The sequence below is a fragment of the Canis aureus genome, chromosome 7, assembly GCF_053574225.1.
Source record: "Canis aureus isolate CA01 chromosome 7, VMU_Caureus_v.1.0, whole genome shotgun sequence".
Lineage (NCBI taxonomy): Eukaryota > Metazoa > Chordata > Mammalia > Carnivora > Canidae > Canis > Canis aureus.
This window is the reverse complement of record NC_135617.1, coordinates 65359085-65386220: the sequence shown is the minus strand read 5'-3', so window position 1 is coordinate 65386220 and position 27136 is coordinate 65359085. Positions and strand designations below refer to the sequence as shown.

Here is a 27136-nt window from a genome sequence, read left to right as displayed (position 1 = left end):
GTCACAGAGAGAGAGAGAGAGAGGCAGAGACACAGGCAGAGGGAGAAGCAGGCTCCATGCACCGGGAGCCCGACGTGGGACCCGATCCCGGGTCTCCAGGATCGCGCACCTGGGCCAAAGGCAGGCGCCAAACCGCTGCGCCACCCAGGGATCCCTGTTTTTGCTTCTTTTTTTTTTTTTTTTTTTTAAATCCATTCTGCCACCCTATGTCTTTTGATGGGAGCATTTAGGCCATTTACATTCAAAGTAATCATTGATTGATATGTATTTCCTGCCACTTTCTTATTTATTTTGTGGTTGTTTCTGAAGATTTTTCTTACATATGTCTTAAGTAAAAATACTGGATTATTACTAAACATATGTTTGTGCATGAAATACTGAGTCAAATAGGGCCGATACCCTGTGTAAAAATGTCTTCTTGATGGGTTAATCTTTCATAACTAGAAAAAATTTTCTTTTTATGTATCCAGCTATATTTTATGATGACTAGTTGTCAAGTTCTCTAATCACTCAAGAGAGATAAATGGCTGACATGTGAGGTAAATGAAACACACACACACACTTTTTGGGCATTTAACCTTTCCAGCTTTTCCAAAGAACATCTGAATTCTAGTGCCCCTCCTGTAATTTTATTTTATTTTATTATTATTTTTTTTTAATTTTTATTTATTTATGATAGTCACAGAGAGAGAGAGAGAGGCAGAGACACAGGCGGAGGGAGAAGCAGGCTCCATGCACCGGGAGCCCGATGTGGGATTCGATCCCGGGTCTCCAGGATCGCGCCCTGGGCCAAAGGCAGGCGCTAAACCGCTACGCCACCCAGGGATCCCCCCTCCTGTAATTTTAACATGCAACTTAGTTGCCATAGCAATACTTTCTGGTCTTGAAATACCTCTAGAATGAAACTGGCTGAGACATATTTACCATGCCCCCAAACTCTGCTGTTTCCAGGCTCCAGGATTTCTGGTCCCCTAAGTAGTCACGCAGCCGACTCCAGTGTCTACTGGGAACCACAGATAAAATTTTTTATTCAACAGTTTTTCTGGGAACCAGAGTTCTGAGTTCTGAGGGTGATAAGAGAGGACTTTAGTGTGAGGCAGATAGGCTGAGAGAGAAACACTTGGTAAATAAATCATGGATCAGTGAGACAAGGAAGAATTCTTTGGTTCAGGGCTGTGACAGACGATGCTCAGCATGACTGATATGAAGCAAATTGTGTAAAATATCTTTCCAATTTTGACTAGAATTATGGGCAATCTTAATCCAAGCCAGAGGAGTCATATATTTAGATGTTTGTTGTATTCTTTAAACCATAAAAAGGAAATTTCCAGCTCTCTAGGTTGCAAAGAAGGCTCTTCTGATGTAAATGGATGTACTGCTTGCCTGTGCAGCATTCAAACAGAAGGAAATAGAAGGCACATGAAGTGCACGAGGCAGATGTCCTTCCCTGTGCTAATGTGAGCACCTAACTCCACAGCTTAATCTCAGTCATTTGCTGGAGATGCCACATCTTTAGCAGTTTCCTCACATACACTTAAATCAGACACACTGAGCAAATATGATGTCCAATTTAGTTGACAGAACTCCCTTTAGTTGCACTAACATACTATGTTGTCAGTTCAGTCAATGAGTGTTTATTGAGGACTCACAGCACAGAGTACTGTACTAGGCACCTGGAAACTGCTGCAAGGACCCATGTCCTCTCAGTACTAAAAAATCACTACCTTCACCTGGAGATTATCTGTGGTCTTATGAGAGACTGAGGGCAGCATAGATGTAGAAAATACTCAAACAATTACAAGACATCATTTGCATCATTAACTTCAGTTCCTCTCCCCATCCTTATCGACCAAGCCTTCATTTGGAGCTATTAAATAGGAAACAGAATTGAATGGTTGGTGATTCCTCTCCTTTTTCTTTTCTATACTTATCCTTTGGGAGGGAAGTGGATGAGCAATGGCTCCGTAGGCGGTAAGCAGTGGAAGAAGGAAAAAGAACAGTCAAAAAGGGGTCTCCATGATTTACAAATGGAAGAGATAATCTAGAGTTGGTTGTGGCCACACAACAGCGAGAGGGCAGATGAACCAGGCATGGACTTGACACTACCAGAGAAAGGAAAATACCCTGGGATGAATAAGGACCACAATGGCATACCTAATTTTTTCTTTTTTAAAGATCAACTTGTTTTTGTGCCAGTACCACACTGTCTTGATGACCACAGCTTTGTAGTACAACCTGAAATCTGGCATTGTGATGCCCCCAGATATGGTTTTCTTTTTTAAAATTCCCCTGGCTATTCGGGGTCTTTTCTGATTCCACACAAATCTTAAAATAATTTGTTCTAACTCTCTGAAGAAAGTCCATGGTATTTTGATAGGGATTGCATTAAACGTGTATATTGCCCTGGGTAACATTGACATTTTCACAATATTAATTCTGCCAATCCATGAGCATGGAATATTTTTCCATCTCTTTGTGTCTTCCTCAATTTCTTTCAGAAGTGTTCTATAGTTTTGAGGGTATAGATCCTTTACATTTTTGGTGAGGTTTATTCCTAGGTATCTTATGCTTTTCGGTGCAATTGTAAATGGGATTGACTCCTTAATTTCTCTTTCTTTAGTCTCATTGTTAGTGTATAGAAATGCCACTGACTTCTGGGCATTGATTTTGTATCCTGCCACGCTACCGAATTGCTGTATGAGTTCTAGCAATCTTGGGGTGGAGACTTTTGGGTTTTCTATGTAGAGTACCATGTCATCGGCGAAGAGGGAGAGTTTGACTTCTTCTTTGCCAATTTGAATGCCTTTAATGTCTTTTTGTTGTCTGATTGCTGAGGCTAGGACTTCCAGTACTATGTTGAACAGCAGTGGTGAGAGTGGACATCCCTGTCTTGTTCCTGATCTTAGGGGAAAGGCTCCCAGTGCTTCCCCATTGAGAATGATATTTGCTGTGGGCTTTTCATAGATGGCTTTTAAGATGTCGAGGAATGTTCCCTCTATCCCTACACTCTGAAGAGTTTTGATCAGGAATGGATGCTGTATTTTGTCAAATGCTTTCTCTGCATCTAATGAGAGGATCATATGGTTCTTGGTTTTTCTCTTGCTGATATGATGAATCACATTGATTGTTTTACGGGTGTTGAACCAGCCTTGTGTCCCAGGGATAAATCCTACTTGGTCATGGTGAAGGTAAGTGGAACAGAATAGAGAATCCAGAAGTGGACCCTGAACTTTATGGGCAACTAATATTCGATAAAGGAGGAAAGACTATCCATTGGAAGAAAGACAGTCTCTTCAATAAATGGTGCTGGGAAAATTGGACATCCACATGCAGAAGAATGAAACTAGACCACTCTCTTTCACCATACACAAAGATAAACTCAAAATGGATGAAAGATCTAAATGTGAGATAAGATTCCATCAAAATCCTAGAGAAGAACACAGGCAACACCCTTTTTGAACTCGGCCATAGTAACTTCTTGCAAGATACATCCACGAAGGCAAAAGAAACAAAAGCAAAAATGAACTATTGGGACTTCATCAAGATAAGAAGCTTTTGCACAGCAAAGGATACAGTCAACAAAACTCAAAGACAACCTACAGAATGGGAGAAGATATTTGCAAATGACATATCAGATAAAGGGCTAGTTTCCAAGATCTATAAAGAACTTCTTAAACTCAACACCAAAGAAACAAACAATCCAATCATGAAATGGGCAAAAGACATGAACAGAAATCTCACAGAGGAAGACATAGACATGGCCAACATGCACATGAGAAAATGCTCTGCATCACTTGCCATCAGGGAAATACAAATCAAAACCACAATGAGATACCACCTCACACCAGTGAGAATGGGGAAAATTAACAAGGCAGGAAACAACAAATGTTGGAGAGGATGTGGAGAAAAGGGAACCCTCATACACTGTTGGTGGGAATGTGAACTGGTGCAGCCACTCTGGAAAACTGTGTGGAGGTTCCTCAAAGAGTTAAAAATATACCTGCCCTACGACCCAGCAATTGCACTGCTGGGGATTTACCCCAAAGATACAGATGCAGTGAAACGCCGGGACACCTGCACCCCGATGTTTCTAGCAGCAATGGCCACGATAGCCAAACTGTGGAAGGAACCTCGGTGTCCAACGAAAGATGAATGGATAAAGAAGATGTGGTTTATGTATACAATGGAATATTACTCAGCTATTAGAAATGACAAATACCCACCATTTTCTTCAACGTGGATGGAACTGGAGGGTATTATGCTGAGTGAAGTAAGCCAGTCGGAGAAGGACAAACATTATATGTTCTCATTCATTTGGGGAATATAAATAATAGTGAAAGGGAATATAAGGGAAGGGGGAAGAAATGTGTGGGAAATATCAGAAAGGGAGACAGAACGTAAAGACTGCTAACTCTGGGAAACGAACTAGGGGTGTTGGAAGGGGAGGAGGGCGGGGGGTGGGAGTGAATGGGTGACGGGCACTGGGGGTTATTCTGTATGTTAGTAAATTGAACACCAATAAAAAAAAAAGATCAACTTGTTATTGCTTCATTTTCTCTATGTTTAATAACTGTAAGACATAAACCTATTCATGCTTTGGACATTCTGTGCCAGAGTTACTTTTATAAGTGGTAGAATTGATTTCTTCCTATTGCAAAATAAAAAGAGGCTCATCCTCACAGACTAAAGAGATTATGAATACCCACCAAGAACATACTTTAGGCTGGACCCATTTTGTCCTAACATATTATATTCATGTAACATTTTTCAACTGAATAACTCTAATTACTTTTGTGTCATTAACTCCTTAATCCTCACAGCACCCAGAGAGGCTATGGGTTTATTTAGCTGCATCTATGTACACAGTTTCATCTCTGGACAGCCTACTTACTTGCAATTAGGTTTGTTAGTTAAAGCATTAGGGGAGTTTTACTTAGAGTATTGCACATATCAATTACAAAACAATCATTTTCAGGCTAATGTAAAAATTGTTAATTCAATTGACTATCTTATAATTAGAGTTTCCACAAAGTGCTGTCGATGATTAGCTGAAAAAGACTGGGTGACAGGTGTACATAATACACAGCATATGTGATTCTCATACCAGCCTGAAAACACTGATAAAGATATCATGATTAGCAAGTAGAAAGATATTAAGTTTTAAACTAAGGCGACAGAGGGACTATAAACTAAGACATTAGGTAGATTCGGTTAGTTATTATGACTTTACCCTGGCCTTTTTATGTGGTCAGGCCTCTGAAGATTTCCTGTTATATAAATTTTAATGTTTTAAAGTGGCACAAAAATGACATAATTACTACTCAGTTATCCATACAGAAGGTATATTCCAGACAGTTTCTCTCTCTTTTTCTCATATACAATGAATAATTTTGGCTGTGCCTGTAAACCTAGTAACAAGAAAGCCAAACTTCTTTATTTTCCAGTTACACAGCCTGCTCTGGCTCTTGGGAGAACAAAAGAAAAGAAAAAGCTGGGGGGCAGCCTGGGTGGCTCAGTGGTTTAGCGCTGCCTTCGGCCCAGGGCATGATCCTGGAGACCCGGGATCGAGTCCCGCGTCGGGCTCCCTGCATGGAGCCTGCTTCTCCCTCTGCTTGTGTCTCTGCCTCTGCCTCTCTGCCTCTGTCTCTGTCTCTCATGAATAAATAAATAAAATTAAATAAATTTCTGCTGTTAAAAAAAAAAAAGAAAAAAAAAAGAAAAAGCTGGGGAGCAAGTTTCCTGTTAAGCTGTAAGGACTGGAAACCTCTGCAGTCTCTTCCAGGGGCTGGTGGGATAAAGGCAGGTCAGGAACAAGGAAGGTGCTTCTGAAGGCATGGCGGCCTCCCCCACCTGGCCCCTCTTTTCCTTAGCCAAGAAAACTCCTTTCCTGGTGCTACTGAAACGCTGAGATGGATATGTGGTGGTGGGTGGGATGATTCTGGAAGTTGGCAACTGAATATAGAAACAGCGACAAATCTCAGGGCTGCTGCCTCTCCAAGTCACCTCCTTGGCGCCTCCAAGTTGCCTTGCCACTTCTCTGGCCCCCTCACCCTGCTCCAGGCACACTGGCCTCTGCCCTGTCACCTGTCAGACATGCTCCCCCCTTGGGGCCTTGGTACTCTGCCTGTGATGCTCATCCCTGGATGGCCTGCTCTTCCCTTCCTTCAGGCTCTGCACAGGCCTTCCCTGACCATGCGTCTAAAACCACACTGTCTCTATCCCCTATTCTCCCCTCCTGATTGCATACAGTACAAAGAAGAATCTGACCTGTTACAAATAGTGTTTACTGTTTATCTCCCCTCCTCACCCCCAGGAGAACGTTCGCTCCAAGGTGGCGCGGATGTTTGTTTTCCCTCTTCAATGCTCTATCCATGGTGCTTAAAACAGTGCCCAGCACATGGTAGAAGGCTCAATAAATGTTTGCTAAGTGAATGAAAGAAAATGGGGGTGAGGTGGGATGGTGAGGGGTCAGGTTTCAAGATCAGCCTCCCCAGATCACCACAAGGATACTAGGACCAGACACATTGTAGGATTAGGCACCGCCGGCTGTGGTTAGGTGCAAGCATTGTCTGTCAAGGAAGAAGGCTCTGCTTGCCTACCCAGTTACTGGGAAAGGCTCAGGAAAGGAAGAAATGATTTCTGTGGATGAAAACAGGCAAATGAAAGACATCTTTACCCACAAAATAATTACATCCTCCCTTAGGAAAAAAGACTGCAGTGATCAAGACAATCCTTTGCCTTCATACAAAGAAACCTAATTTTTTTAAAAAAAGATTTATTTATCCATGAGAGACAGAGAGCGAGGCAGAGACACAGGCAGAGGGAGAAGAAGCGGGCTTCTTGAAGGGAGCCTGATGTGGGACTCGATCCCAGATCTTGGGGTCAGGCCCTGAGCTGAAGGCAGGCACTCAACTGCTGAGCCACCCAGGTGTCCTGAAACCTAAATTTTTAAAACCAGTGTCACCCTGCGATTGGGCTTCTCCAGAGGAAGAGTTTCCAGGATGGCAAGATCTCCTGCTTCTTAGATGAAGAAAATGTTAGTCATTCAGCTCTGTAGCACTTTCCCTCTGGATGTCAATTCAGAATCATTGAGCTTTTGTAGATACAGTGACTAGGAAAGCAAGTCAGTCATCACAAGCAATAGAAGCTGTGGGTCAAATGTCACTGACTAATCATCCTGTCATTGGTCAATTACCCATCTCCATGAAGAGGTGCCACTGATCTAGTTTCCTATCAATAAATGTCTGTCTGGGCACATCAGCAGCTGCTAACTATGGCCTGCCAGGATATCCAGCATCAGCCACAGGCATTGGTGGTTAAGAAATCCCTCTCCCTTTCTTCTTAATAATGTCACAGAAGAGGCAAATGCAGATCCTGACAACATAATGTTAGTTTCACAGAGACGTGTCTCTTTGAGTGCTCAGCTAGTTATACGGGGCTTCAGTCGCATGGATTTTCTCATTGCAAAAAGAATAGCTGGGCTTAAGGAAGTTTGGCGGCTGAGATATACAATTCTTCCTTTGGTTGTGCTGATGCTTGTTACTGCCACTCTGAGTCCCAGAAAGAAAAATATAGTTTGGGGAAACTATTTTCACTCCATATTTAAAGAAAGCCAAATAGGCACTGTTCTCTCTTGCTTTAAGCCCTGATGACATCTTTTTCTGGAGTCAGATTGAGTATCTTTGATTGTTTGGGTAGAACTAGAGGTCACGGTGGCCTTGCCACACAAAGAACCTGTTTGTCTCACTCCAAGTTGCCATCTTGGCAGTGACCTCATGTGTTTCTGCTGAATCTAAAATTCTAGATCTTCTACTGTACCTGCTGCAATCTCCCCTTCTATCTTGACAGACTACCTCATCTGCACATTTGATCTGTCAAAGGATGCCTATTCTGAGTTGCCACAGGCTTTATGTGCCAGGTGAGGCTGGGGGGAGGCAGCATGTAAATGATTATAATACAAATATGACAAATGCTTCGTAGGAACTACACAGAGAATGTTTGGAATGACTGAAGAGAAGGTCTGTGTTAGCCCAGGAGATGATGGGAAGTTAGGGAAGCATTCCCAGAGGAGTGGAGTCTTGAAGGGGGGGAACAAGAGCCATGTAAAAAAAGAGATGGTGGGAAGGTAGTGAAAGATACCAGCAATGAGAACAGCATGTTCCAAGAGTTGAGGGCAGAGAAGTGAGAGAGGGGTGGCATGTGCAAAACTGCAAGTAACTGGACAAGCTAAGACAGACATGTGTAGGGGTGGATGGAGAAACAGGAGACAAACCTGTGTCAACAGAAGAAGTCAGATAATTCTTAAATGGCTTCATCTGAACTTTCTCCGATAGTGGAGTGACCACATCAGATCTGGGCTGGGGAGATGGATGCAGGTGGGGAAGGAAGGGCCAGCTGGAAGTCTGGGAGATGAGGTAGAGAAAGAAAATAAAAGATACAACTGTGGTAATAGCATGGGGATGGGGGAAGAGTGGAAGGCTTTGTGAGATATGCAGGAGCCAGTCCTGACAGAACTGGTTGAAGAGGGGAGGTGAGCGAGAGGAGTAAATTCAGACGGAGTTTTCAGCTCAGTCTAGGGATAGATGAGGGGTGCCACCGAATGAGATGGGGTATATCTCCAGGTGACTTGAGCAGGGAGAGGGGGATAATGAAATTCCATTTCTGACATGTTGGTGTGAGATGCACATGTCACATTGTTGGGGGTGGGGCTAGAATACCAGGTAAGCAGAAGAATACATGGGACATTAGAAGAGAGTGGGAAGAGCTACTAGGCTGCTAGTTTGTTCCATCTTCATTGATGAAAAGACTGGTCTTCAAATTAGAAATGGCACAACAAACATAATAAAGAGAAAATTGAAGCCCCAAATAGGTGAAGTGAAAGAAAGAATCTAGTCAATTTAAATGATTCCAAGTCTCCTGGCTCCGGTGAGTTACACACCATGCCTGCTGAAAGAAATTGCAGATGTAATCTCAGAGACACGATTGGTAATCTTCAAGAAACTGTGAAGACTATAAGGAGTGCCAGTGACAGGAGAAGGACAACTGTTCCCCAAATTTTAAAGTGAAGAAGGATAGACTGTAATGGGAAATATTCAGATAAGTTTCACGCCATCTGTGTCAAAAATTCTAGAATGGCTTACTAAATAGATGGCCTATGATTGCTTTAGCTAATGGATGCAGCTGAGAAAAAAGGAAGGATGGAGTATTGTTTGCTATCTGACGGAGGTTTATTTGCACTGGTAGCTTGTCCAGACCGGTGAGGTTTATTTGCACTGGTAGCTTGTCCAGACTGGTGGTGGCTTCTCTTCCCCCTTTGTAAGCACAAAGCGCGTTTTGTGTGGTCTGCACTATGAAGGCATGCTTTCTCTATCTGCGTGATTTGTTGCCTATGTTACTCAACCCGTATGTGGCCCTTTATGAAAAGGGCTTGACTATTTATTATTTTTTTAAGATTTTATTTATTTATTCATGATAGTCACAGAGAGAGAGACAGAGAGAGAGAGAGAGAGAGAGAGAGAGAGGGGCAGAGACACAGGCAGAGGGAGAAGCAGGCTCCATGCAGGGAGCCCGACGTGGGACTCGATCCTGGGTCTCCAGGATTGTGCCCTGGGCCAAAGGCAGGCGCTAAACCGCTGCGCCACCCAGGGATCCCCGGACTTGACAATTTAAATGAAGAAATCCACAGTCTGAATTCTCCCAGAAATCCAGCATCATTCATCAGTGTGCCCTGGGACTAGCACGTTACATAACCTCTGTGGTTAGTAGCCTAAACATCAATAAACCTTTGCCTGTTAAAATCCTACTACCTTATTTTTTGTCTTTTTTTCTCTTTCTACACAATGACTTTAAGATGAGAATAGGAAATAACACAGCTAATGTGGTGGAGCATGATGGGGGGAAGACAGCCTCATCCAACCAGTATCTCTGTCCCTGGCAGGCTAAGATATAATGTAAAATACCTTATCTACTGTTAAACATAAATGTAAACATATAAATATATGTACATTAGATTTTCAGAGACCCTGGAACCTTCAGAAGAAAAGAAAAAAAGGGCAGCCTATTCAATACCCACATGGCTCTCTTGAACTAAAAGTATATCCTCCAGGGGATGTCACCAGTCTCACATTTCAAAATTATATGATCCTATAAATCAAGTAATGTTGGGTTAAAGTTCTTTTCTTGAAACAAAACAGAGGGATCCCTGGGTGGGGCAGCGGTTTGGCGCCTGCCTTTGGCCCAGGGCGCGATCCTGGAGACCCGGATCGAATCCCACATCGGGCTCCTGGTGCATGGAGCCTGCTTCTCCCTCTGCCTGTGTCTCTGCCTCTCTCTCTCTCTCTCTGTGTGACTATCATAAATAAATAAAAATTAAAAAAAAAAAAAGAAACAAAACAGAACAAAATGAAAACAACCACCCAAAGTCCAGATTTTCATTAAGAAGATTTTTTGGGGGGATGCCTAGGTGGCTCAGTGGTTGAGTGTCTGCCTTTGGCTCAGGGCATGATCCTGGGGTCCCGAGATCGAGTCCCACATCAGGATCCCTGCAACGAGCTTGCTTCTGCCTGTGCCTGTGTCTCTGCCTCCCTCTCTCTCTGTCTCTCATAAATAAATAAATAAATCTTAAAAAAAAAAAAAGATGTTTTTAGTACCAGGTCTCATATTCACATGTTCAGTTCATATATAAATTTACTGAAGTTGAAAATTAGTTTTGATTCTATATAACCTTTCTTGACATTACCCTCTACCCAACACAAACTGAGATTTAAAAAAGAGGTGAGTTGTACTCAGGGGGGGCCTCTAATCTAGTCCTTCTGCAAGCCTAATTTTGGTGTATCCTCCCACCAGAAGATTCAAACAAGCACCCTGTATCTCTTTGTCCCCTGCCCTACCCTGCTTCAATATTTAGATCAAAGAACAGAAATGTATCTTCACTGAAGTTACTGGGATCGTCATTATTCCAAAACAGAATTTGTTCCTGCATCTTCCATTTAAAAGTAATGAATGAAAAGGAATATTCTTACCGTATTGACCCGATCATGTATGGCTGTGCCAGTTGAACCACAATCGCACCACTTCCTAGCTGATGACATGTATAGCCAGAATCCCAATCGTAATTCTTGGTGTCGCCATTCAGCAAGGCATTCCGGCTTCGACTGACCCCTTCAATCACACTGGCACAATCGGCAATCGTTGCAACATTCTCCATGGGAACTGTGAGTCCAACACAAGATTCAGCATCAAGATAAGAGAAGCCAAATATATACTGATAGTGTGCTATGAACAAAATGAATTACTATCCGAAATCAACAATAAAGGGGAAACTTGAATATCCTGATTATCTCAAGACAGGAACACATTTCCCATGTCATATGGCTTCAAGAAAAAAAGTTGAATCTAAGATTGGAACAAATCAAACCACATGTAGTAATTAACCCTGAAGTATTTTACTATAAAGAAACATGATACCCCACATAAAATACAGAATTGATAAATACATTTCAAAATATTACTACAACGGGAAACTACGCATTAATTTACCTTAATGAACTACAGCTATCTACAAATAGAACAATTGAAAAACCAGAATAGTTTACCAAATAAAAAAATCTTGACTTCTAAAGAACCAAAAACCAGGGCACCTGGGTGTCTCAGTTGGTTAAGCAGCTGCCTTCAGCTCAGGTCACATGTCAGGTTCCTAGGACTGAGCCAGGCATGGGGTTCCCTGCTCGGCAGGGAGCCTGCTTCTCCCCCTCCCTCTGCCTTTCCTCCCTGCTCATGCTCTCTCCCTCTCTCTCAAATAAATAAATAAAATCTTAAAAAAATAAAAATAAAAACCCAAAACCCTTAAAACAAGAAAAACACACAATGTTGAGTGAAAAAAGCAAGGCAAAGCAAAACACAGTATGAGTTCATTTACAAAGTTTTTAAGAAGGCAAAACTAAAAATATGCATTGTTTAGGAATACATACATAAATATAAAGCTAAAAAGGAAATCCAGGGAATTATTATATGAAATTCAGGATACTATGTCTAGAAAGAGGGTGATGAAATCTTGCAAGGACTCCCATCATTGGGTCCAAATAGTAGTTGATTCGATTGCAAAGAAGAAATCTTGGGTTGGGGGGCTTCAAAAGTACTGGTTTTGTTCTGTTCTTAAGTTAGGTGGTGTGTACATAGGCACTTGTTTTATTGGTATTCTCTAAACCATATATATTTATTGTATTCAGTAAATACAATAAATTTGTTTAGAGAAACATGATATATATAAATTCAGTGTTTTAGAATTCATAAAGCAGGAAGACGATCTAGGAAATGGTATCAATTCCTTTTCAGAATACTCAGTTGCCCTCAGCTATGATTTCTTTCCCTTTTTTGTTTGTTTGTTTACTATTCCAGGCATTTTAACACACAATGCTCTTTTCTTTGTTCATGAATTGCTGTATTTTGAAACGCCAGCTCTGTTTTGATTTGAGTCTCTCTCTCTACTTCAAATCCATATCAACCTACTCTTTTATAAAAGCCAAGGGTTTCCACAAAATGATAGCTATCTAATAATGATGTAGATTCTCTAAATACAGAGAAGAGAATAATAAAAGTCTCTTGGGACCTCTTCTGTGCATTTACTAGTGTTGGGGTTTCAATTTATTATTCAACCCATTATCTACAATTAGGCCCAGCTATTTACATTCAAGATTTGTAACTTACTTTACATAATTTTAAAATAGGGTGGAAAAAAAAGACAATTTCTCATTAGATATATACTGTACTTTTCAGTATATTATATACTCTCTGAAGAAAGAGGGAGGGTCAACAGTACTACAACCATGCCAAAACATTTCCACCTTTATAATGATGTGGAGTAAATAATCTTACATGTATCTCCTGCACGATGCACTTATTTTCCAAAACTAGGCATGCCTTATTTGAGGCCTCATCTTACACAGCTTCACTAATTGCTTTGTTCTCTGCAGATGAGGAAGCCATCCACCAATAAAAAAGGGAGAAGGGGGGGGGGCACCTGGGTGGCTCAGTCGCTTGGGCACCTGCCCTCAGCTCAGGTCATGATCCTAAAGTCTTGGAATTGAGCCCCACATTGGGCTCCCTGCTCAGTGGGGAGTCTGCTTCTCCCTCTCCCTCTATGTTCTCTGTCTCTCAAATAAATAAATATATCTTTAAGAAAGGGGTGAGGGAGAAGGGGAAGGAGGAAGGGAGAGAGGATGGATTTCTGGTGAGGAATCCCTCAGCTATCAAGCTTAACTCCAAAGCAACAGGCAAACATATTGGTGAAATAACCTCTAAGGATAGTTTCCTCACAGAGAAGGAAGGGGCTCAGAAAGAAGTTCCTTGTGATTTGGAAAGACAAGAAAGGACTATAGTTGGAGGCTAAGTCATGGTACTTCTATCTCATGCAAAAGGGGAAGTATTGGGTGATTTGGAAGGCAGAACTTAAGGAAGCAGCACAAGGTGCACAGTAAAGTGAGCTGAGACATAAAATAATACTGTAGATAGTAGCTTAGGCTGCAGTAACAGATAGTCCCCATTCTCCCTTTCTACGGTGCATGTTTATTGTTTTTATTTTAAAATATTTATTTATTAGAGTATATTTACTTTTTGTGTACCCAATGTATTCAATGATGATCAGAAAAAGTGGTTCTGTGGGCACCTGGGCAGCTCAGTAAGTTAAGTGTTTGCCTTGGCTCAAGTCATGAACCCATGGGATTAAGCACCGTGTGGGGCTCCCTGCTCAGCAGGGAGTCTGTTTCTCAGGCTCCCTCTGCTCCCATCCCCCAGTTCATGCTCTCTCTCTCAAATAAATAAAATCTAAAAAAAGAAAAGCAGTTCTGCTCATTGTATTACCCAAAGACCCAAGTGACAGAGGCTTTGAATTGATGTGAATTTTCTCAATTACAGCAGCAATGAGAAGAAAGTGAGCTAGGTCCTGGTTCTTAAGACTCATCTCTCAAAGTAACACACATCACCTCTCTCATGTTTGGGTGACCAAAGCAAGTCACAGGGCCTTACCTAACTTCAAAGGCAGTGGGAAAGTACAAACCTGTTGTGTGCCCAGGAGAAGAAAAGGGAATGCTTGGTGAGCATTATTAACATTTACCACAAACATTAAACCAGGATGAAGGAAGTTTCATCAAAAAATAAATCTAGTCCATTCACGTAAAGAATAGAAAATATTGGGTAGCCCTGGTGGCGCAGCGGTTTAGCGCCGCCTACAGCCAGGGTGTGATCCTGGAGACAAGGGATCGAGTCCCATGTGGGGCTCCCTGCATGGAGCTTGCTTCTCCCTCTGCCTGTGTCTCTGCCCCTCTCTCTCTCTCTCTCTCTCTCTCTCTCTCTTTGTGTCTCTCACGAATAAATAAGTAAAATCTTAAAAAAAAAAAAAAAAAAAGAAAAAGAAAATATTTCAACCTGTAAACATGCCAAAAAATTTATTTATCTAAGTTTCCTGCTAAGGGACCTTTTGATTGCTACCACTGTTTACTTTGTGATTACAAAGGTGTCTTATGTACACGGGTAAGAGTTTCTTAAAGGAATACATAAGATATTATACAGGTGTATATGCATGAATTACACTCATGGCTATGAGTTTCCTTCAGTTTTCCTGGATATTGCCAAAGTACTCACCCAAGTGGCTGTAAAAGTTTACACTCTCAACTCACTGGTCCACATCCTTACCAACTCTTGGTAACATCAGACAGATGACTGTGACTTGATATTTGTTTTAGCTTTTCATTTTTCTGTTTGGTGAAGTTGTATGGTTTTGGTCTCCCCCCCCCCCATACCCCCTCCCCTGGGATCATTCTCCACCTCTCTTCTGTAAACTATCTTTATCCTTTGTCTATTTTTCCACTGTTTTTTTCTTTCTTCTTTTTTTTAGAAATTTTGCTGTTGACTTTTTAAATTTTTTTAAAGATTTTATTTATTTATTCATGAGAGACACAGAGAGAGAAAGAGAGGCAGAGACACAGGCAGAGGGAGAAGCAGGCTCCATGCAGGGAGCCTGATGTGGGACTCGATCCCGGGTCTCCAGGATCACACCCTGGGCCAAAGGCAGGCGCCAAACTGCTGAGCCACTGGGGATCCCCCTTTTCACTGTTTCTTAATTGATTTGTAGGATACCAATCTTTGGTTGGTTTATGTTTTGAGATGAAATATTAATCTTTTCAAGATTAGTGCCTTTTTCCTTTCTTGTTTATAAATTCTTTCCTATCCTCAATTAATAAAGATATTTTCCCATATTTTATTCTAAAAGTTCTCAAATTTTGTTTTCCACGTGGGGTTCTTTGATCTATTTAGGATTTATTTCTGATCTATCACGTGTGACACAGAAAATCTACTTTCATCTTCTAATCTTTTTTTCTTTTTCTTTTTTTTTTTTTTCATCTTCTAATCTTATGGTGAAGGCAATTTCCCCACCACCATTTAATGAACTCTTGCCCCCACTAACTTATGTTATTTCAGTCACACACACAGTTTTCATAGATATTCATGTCTCTTTTTAAGATTTGTGCCATGCTTCACTGATTTGCCTCGCCTTTTGCCTTTACTATGCTGCTTTAATTACTATAATTTTATAGTAATCTTAAAATCTGATCAATTGAACACCTTTGTTTCCTTGCCTTTCCCTTCTTTTCCTTTTTTCTTACAAATTGTGTTTGATATTCTTGGCCCCTTCAGGAAAAATTTTCATTTTATCTATACTTTCAAATACAGTTGCATAAAAATTTTCATAGTAGGTCCTCTTTTTCATGCCACATATTTGGATTTGTACCTTTTCCTTCTTTTTTGAGCAGGCCTTTATAGCTGGTCTCATTTATTAGTGTTTTCAAAGGACCAACTTTTGGTTTTGTTGATTCATTTCCTACTGCAGTAAATTCTACTCTGTATTTTTAATTAATTAATTAATTAATTAATTAATTAATTAATTATTGTGCGGAGGAGGCAGAGAACACATGAGCAGGTGCCTGTGTGACTGTAGTAGGGAGAGGGGGAGGGAGAGAGAATCTCAAGCAGGCTCCACACTCAGCACAGAGCCAGACATTGGGCTGGATTCCAGGACCCTGAGTTTATGACCTGAGCCGAAATCAAGAGTCCTGAAATTCAACTGAGCTGAGCGAACCAGGCACCCTTGTTCTTCTTTTCATTATTTCTTCCTTCAATTCCTTTTAAATTATCGTTTTGTTTTCTAAGTACTTGAAATGAAACTCATTAACCTTTCTTCTTTTCATACAGTTAAAACTTATTTATCCACACTTAACCAATTTATTCATCATTACTGTTTTTTTTATATCCTCCTTTCTTGATTCAACTTCTTTCTTTTTGAGACACGTCCATTAGTACTCAGCAAAGTCTCTGTTTGAAAGTGCATTTTGCCACCACTCTTGAAAAATAGGTTAATTGATACAGAACTCCTGGTTAAAAGCTGTTTTCTCTCAGCACTTTGATGATATTATTCCATAGTCTTCTGGTTTCTACTCTTATGTCTGCTAAAGTCTGCAATCCTTCTAACTTGTAATTGTTATTTGCCTACAATTAATTTTAAAGTTTTCTTCTTGGTTTTGATTTTTTTGCAATTTTACCTAACTTATACCTAGAGATAGATTAAATTTACCTTTCTTAGGACTCAATATGAGTATTTATGGCTTTTATCAAGTCTGGAAGATTTGGCCATTATTTCCCTGAATATTGATTCTCTCACCTTCTCTGTTTTTTCTTTCTTTTTAAGATTTCATTTATTTATTTGGCAGAGGGAGTGCACAAGCAGGGGGAGTGGCACACAAAGGGAGAGGGAGAAGCAGACTCCCCGCTGAGCATTGAGACTGATGTGGGGCTCCATCCCAGGATCCCCAGTTCATGACCTGAGCCGAAGGCAGACACTTAACCAACTGAGCCACCAAGGTGCCACTCTATTCTTTTCCTTTTTTTCTTCTTGAACTCTTACTGGACCTCTGTTGGAACTTTTCATTCTGTCCTCCCTGTTTCTTAACCTTCCTTTCATTTTTCTCTCTATACCTCTTTTTGAAGCATCCTGGGAAATTTCTTAATTCAAATTACTATTTGTGTTCACACATTCTCTTTAGGTGTGTCTAATCTGCTGTTCAGCCTGTCCACTGAGTTATTGAAATTTCACTATTAAACAAAAACTACACAGTATTGAAAAATAAATTAACTAGAGCTATGTGTATCAACCAGGGTCAGTCTCACAAAGAAAACTGGTTAAGGAGAGAGCACGTCAGGAAAATACATGAAGCATGATTCCACTTCTGTCATTTAGTGATACATGCTTGTGTGGTCAACTCAGAAAGGACATCCAGGGGAACAGTGGATGCTGAAATTCAGGAAGAGAGTAGGGAAGCAACTGGGAGAGAAGCACATACAGGGCTTTAGAGGTTTGGTAGTAGTCTACTCAGCATAGTGGTGCACATACAGGGCTTTAGAGGTTTGGTAGTAGTCTACTCAGCATAGTGGTCAGCATGCCAGGGCTCCTACTTCCCAAACTTCACATATATATTCTTTATGTTCTTTTGTACATATGGAATTTTGTGGTTTTTTTTTTCAAGTTTCACAGTTTTTAACACTGTTTTTATGAAGATCTGAAAGATGGCAAGCCTCTGAAAGGATAAAACCCTTTAAGATTATTTGAACACTGATAACCTCTGTAGCATCTACTAGGTTCTTGCCACTTGTCTTTGTGGACTTTTCCTGAGTCTGTCAATCTCCATCTATGCAACCTTACTGCTTCACAACTTTATCCCTAGATAATGTGATTTTTAACTAGTGGTCAATTAGCGTAGCAGCATCGGAGATTATCACAAAATCATCACTGATACAGTTTCAAGCTCTTTGGAAAACAAGGCTGGGATAAATGCTAAGAATTCTTTTGCTATAGACACATTTATAAGTGGGTTTATTCAAGAAGACTCTTTCAGTCTCTAAAACTTTCTCTAAGCAAAACTGCCCTCCGGTTTTCTGGAATCTTGAGGTAGTCTAACATATCTGCTACATTGTAGAATTGTGCCTTCTTACCAAAGAATCTTGTATCTCTGATCTGGAGGATACAATACCACTTTGATCTTGGCATAATTATTCACTAATGTTTATTAGTCAAAGTTTGGATCTACAAAATGTGTCCAAAACACACACACACAGACATATCTCAACATACACATAGAGAGATGAACTGTATCAGTGAAATCTATCCCGAGTCCCAAATTTCCTTTTAAGAAATAGCTTTTGCTGGAACTCTTGATAAGCAACTGTACCTCCTAATAAGATCTACAAGATCAAAAGATTACCACTGTTCTTAATTCTCATTCCTACTTTTTGATAATGAGTCAAATTATCAGTATAATGACTAAACCGTATCAACTAATGGAAAGAAGAAAAGAACAGGGATTTAGGCATAAACACAATGGACAAGGACCTTTTATAAACAACCAAGATAACACCATCATTCCAGCACTGTGCCAATTATTACTATCCAGACCAGTATGTCAATCTGATTTAATGTGATAATCAGATTTGGAATGTGAGGGGCAGCCCCGGTGGCGCAGTGGTTTAGCGCTGCCTGCAGCCCAGGGTGTGATCCTGGAGACCCTGGATCGAGTCCCACGTAGGGCTCTCTGTATGGAGCCTGCTTCTCCCTCTGCCTGTGTCTCTGCCTCTCTCCCTCCCACCCCCGTGTCTCTATGAATAAATAAATAAAATCTTAAAAAGAAAAAAGATTTGGAATGTGAGTTTCATAAGGGCAGGAGCTTTCCTTTGTTTCACTGCTCTAGTCTCAACCGTCAAGAAACAGTGTTTAGCATATAGTAGGTGTTAGATAAATATCTGCTGAATGAATGATTCAGAATCAGAAAAAAAGGATGCTTATGTAGGTTGTGGTACTTAACCTTAACACAGTTCCTCACCAAAAGCTAGAAAAGCTAAAAGTTACTGAATAAAGCAGAAACAAAAAATGCTTTCTCAGTAAAAGTTTTCTTAGAAAAGTAAAGTATGATCAATCTCTGGGTCTTGACCTAAACATTAAAAAGAAAACAAATATGTCCAGTGCAGAAGAGCTGCTATATAAGCATTACATGCACCCTCAGCCCTCTCGACTTCTCCTTTCCTAAAAGTTTATCCCATAATATTCAAAGCTTGGTCACTCATGGTAGACTAAAACATTTGCTGATGGAGAAACCATTTTGGGGAGAGGAGGAATGTATATAACAGTGCGGCTTTTAAAGAACAGAAAAGCTCTTTTAGGCCTGTGGGGAGAGCTCTCTGCTTTAGTTATACCACAGGAGCCCCTCCAGAAGAGGTTGGTCCTAAAAGTCACTGCTGGGCTTAGTAACACATAGAGACCACTTTTTTCCCAATTTCAGCAGAAAAGAATTCTGCTATTAACTCCTCTTCCTAGAAACACAAACTGCAGCTTGCCTGGTTGAACAGTCTAATAAAAACATGATGGTTTGAATAAGTTTTGCGGGTGTTTTTTTTTTTTTTTTGTGGGAAAGTTTAGGGAGTGACTCTGACTGCAAAGCACAGAAGGTGGTGTTACTGTTTTTCTTCTTCACAGGGCCAAGCCACTCCCCATTTGAATGTTCATTACAGTCTTTCATATGCATCTGATAAATTTATTAAAAACGCCATCTGGATGGGACTTGGCTTTGTACTGTGTTTCTAGTCTTCCAGTTTCCTCCCTTGTCCCCATGGAATTTCTGCCCCAATTTGCGTCACTTTGTTTACAAAACCATACTGCCAAAATCCAGCATCTCCTGTCTGTCTCTCTCTGGTTTTCCTTCACCATCCTTCAGCTACATACCTATTACCATAGCCTATGTTATGAGCAAAAGGCAAAAGGGGAACTGCCCGGGCAGAAATTACTTTTCCCTCTCCATGCACATAGCAATTCTGCTCAGACAAATTTAATTTGCTGCTTCTGAATGCAAAAGTTGCATGTTAACAAAGTGTATACATTCTGCAAGTATATTAATATTGGGATGACTCAGACTGTGAGGAGCTGCAGAAAAAGTGATCTGAAAACAATTTTACTGCTTTCTGTTCATACGCTGCACCAGGGGTGGCCAACAGCTTGCCAGTAAATTTAATTCTGGAGTAATAAATTTTTTAAAAGGCAGTATTACTTCACTTGGACATGACCTGAGGGCCACCTATACAAGCTCTATTTAAAGATAAGACTGACATGTTATTCAACTGTCTCCAGAGATCACCTCTGAGAGGTTGGCAGGGGGACCCACATGAAGTGGTTTTTTAAAAATGAAATAACACTTAGCACTTGCAGAGGACTGTCATCTTCATAAACCGTTCTTGTGTTAGGCTTCATTCAATGTTTCCCTAGCTGTTTTTATTACCAACTGTTTTCCAATAGCACACTGGTCTATGCAGCAAACATATGCTTAATAGTCTTGGAATAAATTCTTCTCCATTGACAAGATGTTCACAAAGAATTTCTTTCACTACTAAGGCTATTAAAGGCTATTAGCTTAAGATCACACCTAGATATTCCCCTACACACACACACACACACACACACACACACTTTTTTTTTTTTTTTTTAAGAGAGAGTACATGGAGCAAGCGGGAGGGCGGAGAGGAGGAGAGGGAGAGAGAACCTTAAGTAGGCTCCCAGCATTGAACCTGATCTCAGGATTCTGAGATCATGACCTGAGCCAAAATCAAGAGTCAGATGCTTAACAGACTGAGCCATTGAGGTGCCCCTAAGGTACACTTTTTTTTTAAAGGGGGACTCACCCTAGGACCTATCCCCAAGCCTATATAGGAACTTACTGCTGACCACGCAAACTTTCAACCAAACTGCAATCCAACCATTGGTCAAGTAATTCAAAGGAAAAAATACCTACAGCTATTCTATCTTAACAGCTATAAAAGAACGATATCTAATTAGAGCACAAGCCCACCATTCTTGGAAACTATCAAAAAGCTACCAAGATGTATTCTACAACACTGGCACTAAGTTATGTTAATTCCTAGTTTTATCTATCAGGTTAAAAAAAAAATCACTTTTCAATCACATTACATTACATTGCTGAAGAGAAACCACTGAGTATGACATGCAACTTTTAAACTCCTTCCCCAAATTTCCCCCCAGTTCCCATATCCGTGAGAGGGATGCTTCCTAACACAAACCCAAAGGGTTCAGATGGGAGTACCTCTCTGCACCTATTGGGGAAGCCCTTAGGAAGAAAGCAGACCATGCCTTTTGAATGCTGCAGCCTTCTTCCCATTCCTCTGTGCCTCTTTTTCTTTTCTCTTTGCTTTCACTCCCATCTGTTTTAGGTAGTATGAATCTCTGTGCTCTCATCATTCCTGTTCTAGCTCCACTTCTGAGACTATCAAGGTTGCCCAAATCATGCCATCTCCTGAGACTGTATGGACTTTGACAGTCATGCTGGGCTCCATTTAGCCAGTGAAAGGAGGAGGTAACACTTCCAAACTTCAAATGCCCCGCTGCCTGGCCCCTTCCCCAAACATATGCAAACTTTATAAGGTCACAGTCTCAAACACTCTAGAGGTAACAGCAGCCTTCCAGAAGATGAAGGTGAGAAATCAGAGGTGGTTATCCCAGGGCCAAGGTGAGGTGGGTGGGGCCAGTGGATCTCAAAGGTACAAGTTCACTAGGATCAGTGGATTCTCTACTCACACTGGGGCCTTTGAAGGAAAGCGTGGTCCAGAACTAACTGTTTAAGAGGTTTACTCTCTTATGTGGGGAGGTTTTAGCTCTGAATGCTGGAGGTTTTAGCTGTGAAAATCTTCAATTCAAAAAGACCTTAAAGAATTGAGCATCAGATGTTTAACAGCAGTAACCACTGCAGTGTATCAAAAAGAGATAACACTCTGTGAGGCCTTGAAATTTAGGACAAAGGCATATTCAGGTGTAAGAAAAAAGACATCCCAAACATCCAACTATATGTTTGGACTAATAGGCAATATCTCATTGGGGTGATTTTTTTCTTTTCTCTGGACATAATCTATCAGAGAAAAGACTACATCTGCCCCCTATATCAGGGCAAGTTATTCAAGCTGATACTGGGGGAGAGGGGAGGATACCGAACATACTGAGTCATTGAAAATGGTTTTGTAATTTTTGAAAACTTTCAAAAAAAATTACAAAGTTTAATATAAAAGGTGTTTTTTTCTATGAGTAATATAAGTTTTACATGTTTATTTTTCCTTATGTCCTAAAAGATGTTGAAATCAACAGAATTATTTTTGTTCCACACTATGGGTTGAAAGGTCTCATTAAGCCACAAGGATTTTATGACTCAAGATCAGAGATGTTAACACAGACTGGGGGAATGTTCCACATTCATGCTGGGCACAGAACGAAGGATATGCAAAAGGCTTTTTCAAAGCCCCACAAAAGAAGTAGTGGTTTACTCAGTACTTTTTGTAAGGAAGTTTTTGTTCTTGTTTTCTTTTTAACTAAAGTTTTTGTTCTTTTTTTATGTTTTCTTTAATAAAGAAGTAGCTTTTCTTTTTATTATAAGCTGAAGGATGTATTTGGTTCAAACTCTAACAATTTTCAGTCAGAATGATTCTGGGATCATGGATAACTCTTTTGAGTCTTTTTTTTTTTTTTTTTTTTTTTAATTTATGATAGTCACAGAGAGAGAGAGAGAGAGAGAGAGGCAGAGACACAGGCAGAGGGAGAAGCAGGCTCCATGTACCGGGAGCCCGACGTGGGATTCGATCCTGGGTCTCCAGGATCGCGCCCTGGGCCAAAGGCAGGCGCCAAACCGCTGCGCCACCCAGGGATCCTGAGTCATTTTTTTTTTTTAAGACTTTATTTATTTATTCATGAGAGACTCAGAGAGAGAGAGAGGCAGAGACACAGGCAGAGGGAGAAGCAGGCTCCATGCAGGGAGCCCGACGTGGGACTCGATCCTGGGTCTCCAGGATCAGGCCCTGGACTGAAGGCGGCGCTAAACCGCTGAGCCACCCGGGCTACCCACTCTTGAGTCTTAAGATCTTAAATATTTCTTTAAAATGCATCAAAAACTATAAGATTTGAGTTTTTACTAAAAGCTGTGTCAGTAGTGAGGAGCCCTGTACATTGTACAGAAAAAGTCTTGATTGGATCTGTGACAAGTATGTTCCTATAATTCCGCTTTGGCAGAATCTTTCTGCCACACCTTTTGGAGGCAGAGAGAAAAAGATTGGAGAGAATGCCAAATTCTCGCATGTTTTAGTTCCCACAAACCATTTTAGACTGAATTGTGTGAGAAGAGAAGAATCTCTGAGAATCTCAAGGGAGCAAGACTGGAATTTAGAAGAAACAGACGGGTAAAGGGAAGTCTCAACTTCTGAATATTAGGCTCTCAGAACAGAGACTCTGTAATCAAACCACACAGGATGCCTGATGGGAAATCATGATCCTGGGCACTCTCCCTGTTTTAGCCTGAGGGACCAGCCCAGGGCTGTAGGGAAGCTGAGAGCAGTCCCCTGGGTGAGGTGGAGGTAATGTCTCCTAAAGGCTGAACCTGGGGTCCCTGAGAAAATCTGGCTACCTGGCTTCAAAGACTGACAATCAGTCTTCCAGGTGACCTGGAACAATTCTATTCATACCTCTAAGTAAAGCAGTTATCAGGGGGAAAAAAAAGCCTCAGCAAAACATACAATGTATACTACCTTCTGAAGGCCAAAGTTAATCTAGACTGAGGAAACAGAATCATGCTGTATTTTCCAGTAGACTTTGTGTGATGAAAAAAATTTTTGTCTAAAATACAATAAAAGTAATTCTAAAAAAAGAGCCTTTTGCTAGTATTTTCGATGCTTCTTTTAATGGTTTACACTTAGTGCTTTGGGAAATGAAAAACGGGTACAAGCATTTTTTTTAAAGATTTTATTTATTTATTTGAGAGAGAAAGGGAGTGTGTGTGTGTGTGTGTGTGAGAGAGAGAGAGAGAGAGAGAGAGAGAGAGCGCGCACGCAAGCACAAGCAGTGGGAAGAGGTAGAGAAAAATGGAGAAGTAGACTTTCTTCCGAGTAGGGAGTCTGACATGGGGCTTGATCCTAGGACCCTGGGATCATGATCCAAGCCCAACGCAGACACCCAACTGACTGAACCACCCAGCCACCCCGGGTGCAAATATTTTTAAATAAACTTTATTATGAATATTGTCAAGCCTGACTATTAAGAAGCATCTGATGTCTGAGTTCTAGCTCTCTTGATATCACATCTACACACTTGAATTCTAAGAGGGGAAATGGCTGCTTTCTCTTGCCTTACTTCAGCTCTGACGTCCACTGGACCAGGCCGTGGACTGGAATGCAGACACCCGAAGAACTACTCTTGCTTTTTAGGCTATCTCGAGGAGGGCATTTAATGGCCCTGGAACTTGGTCTATTTACTAAGAAAGAGAATAATCTCTTCTTCTCTCTACCGTATGAATATTGACTGAATAAACTAGATGTTTACAAAAGCACCTTGAAAATTTCAGGGATCCCTGGGTGGCGCAGCGGTTTGGCGCCTGCCTTTGGCCCAGGGCGCGATCCTGGAAACCTGGGATCAAATCCCACGTCGGGCTCCCGGTGCGTGGAGCCTGCTTCTCCCTCTGCCTGCGTCTCTGCCTTCTCTCTCTCTCTCTCTCTCTCTCTCTCTCTCTGTGACTATCATAAATAAATAAAAATTAAAAAAAAAAAAAAAAAAAAAGAAAATTTCAGAGACACACAAGGCCCATGATTGGTACTTCCTTAACCCCATGAAAGGAGCCATGTTTTTGCCCATGTGTAATGGGTAGATGCGACCAGCATTTCAGGAGTCTGGGTATCACATAAGAGGGGAGACTTCGATTCCCATGAGCCACTTCGTAACTGTAAAAGAATAGGGGACAAGGGAAGGAAGAACCAATAACAATTCTACTGACCTGCAAAAACTGTTAGTACCTGCTAGTGTAATATGCAGCTGGCAGTTTCAGAATAACGAAGAAAGCAATTCTTTCTGGTCGATATTTGCTGGGGACGGCAATTTCTGACCTACTGAATCAGATCAAGATCATCTGAGTCATTAGGCCAAAAAAGCCTCTTTGTGCTAATGGTACAGTGGCTAGCGGGTCTCTTTTCATGAAACTAAGGGGTCTGCCTGCAGCCTGCCTTCTAAGAGAGTCACTGCTTTGTGGTTTCATGAGCTATCACAATTGAATGAGCAAATAAAAACACATTAAAAATATCGCAGACACAAGTGGGCTTGTAATTTATCAGTGAGTCGGATGTGGCAAATGCCACGTGGCTGCACCACTCTTCCTGGGGGAAGGCAGGAGGGAAACAAGGAGAAATGGGAGGAAGAGGGAGAGGAAAGGTTTCCTACAGTATTTAGATGGTCTTCAAATGTTCATAATTTCCTTAGGGTGTGCTTGTTGCCAGGTTGACAGATGTTGCTGGAAAAACCTGTACTATTCTGAAGAAAGGCTAACCTTTCAAGAGCGGGAGCGGGGGAGGGAGGCAGCCCACACATTCGGTGAAGAGATGACATTAAACCGGACAGCAAACTACCCTTAGCATGCTGGATCTTTGAAAGGCTGTGTGATAACACTGCCAAAGAGAACTGTCCTGGGAAAAATCTCATTTCACCATGGCTTTCCCTGCAATGAGTTTAAATTAGTTTTTAAAGCTAAATATTAGAATGCCCTAGACAAATAACTGATTATTAATTATTGCTTTTTTAAACTGTTGTGACTCTGAGTGGTAACACTCCCCTAAGAGAAGTCATGGATTACACTCTCTCCTAAGCACTTGTCCACTTTCTTTTTCATTCTTTCTTCCTTGCTGTACTTTATGCATGAAGAGAAATGGCTTCTTCAAAGCGAACTGCCAATGATCTTAACACAGACTTCCCAACTGGGTGCAAACTCACATGCTTCTTCTGCTTGCTTGGCTCTTGACATTTCCTAAAGAGAGCCTCCCAGCAGAAGATCAAGTACGCTGAGCATTAATTTATGGGACAAAATGGCACTTCTACAAAGCCCTAGTCCTTTACCACCAGATAAAAGGGAAGAAAGCATGTTAGGGCTTGCCTGTTTAAGATCTTAAGTCCATCATTCAGTGCCATAGAATCAGCAGTAGAAGTAGGAAGAGCTAGGGCTGGTAAGGAGAGGGGAAAGCCGAGCATGGTAAGACCTCCCTTTTCAACACACACTGCCTGTGTCCTCTCCCTGAGGAGGGCTGCGGCTCCTTCTCCACTTTGACATGGCTTTTCTTGCATTCCCAACTCTGAACCTCCTGCTCAAAACTCCACTCAAAACTCAAAACTCTTGCTTGTTAATGTTGACCATTAGTCATTTCTTCCTGTGCTCTGGCAACACCCAGTGTTTTTTCCCTCAGTTCTGATTAAGGAGCAAGTCACCTAATGTCTTCTCATGGAAGGCAGATTAACCAACCTACCCTTTTAAAGATTAACAGTAATGTGCCAGAAGGAAAATTATACCTCTAGCATGAAAATCTGCAATTGGGGAACCATTTTACAGGATCACATTCATTTATATCAATTATCTTGTTTATCAAAGACCATGAAAACCAAACTGGTAGTAAGAAGGTACAGAGTGCACTGTGAGGAATAATTAGGTCTTACCCTCCCCAAGGCCGATAGCAGTTTACCACTTTATTTTGGGAGGTGATGTTTACAGTGTCTGTTTTACAACTCTCTTCACATTAACTTTCAAATGTCAAAAGCAGGCAGTTAATTGTTTATTATACAAAATGTCACAAATGTAAAATACTGAGGCATAAAATTATTATAACCGATCTATCACAAGAAATCCTGCCTTTTAGATTTTATAGGATGTTTGTCAGTCTCTGGATCTCAGCTTAACTGCCATTATATGGACAGCGTGTGCCAGGTAGTCACTGTCTGACAAACAATGTTCTCTGCATGCCCTGTGTTCTCGGCCAGATGAGAAATAAAAATAACATGATATGAGAATTACCATTATGGTTTAAAATGATATGTATTAAGAACAATAGGAGATGTTAGAATCGTGATGTCATGTGTCCTGATTTCATTCTTGCTGAGAATGAGATTCAGAGAATCATGATGCAGTTATCACAGTGGTCTGAGCTCACAAGGGTAACTGTGCAACCGCTCACGTCCTCTAAAGCCTCT

At 41.0% G+C, this 27136-nt stretch overlaps 1 protein-coding gene across 6 annotated transcripts in view; it reads right to left on the bottom strand.

Annotated features, from left to right (window-relative positions):
• The window catches only part of BTBD9 (BTB domain containing 9), a 416334-nt gene that overhangs the window by 99627 nt on the left and 289571 nt on the right, over positions 1–27136 (bottom strand). For all 6 annotated transcript variants that reach the window (XR_013383586.1, XM_077904166.1, XM_077904171.1 and 3 more), the window contains one exon: positions 11022–11211. Coding sequence is in view for 5 of the 6 variants with exons in the window: in XM_077904166.1 (XP_077760292.1) it covers positions 11022–11211 (190 nt within the window). In the remaining variant the exon portion in view is untranslated. The remainder of the gene's footprint in view (positions 1–11021; positions 11212–27136) is intronic.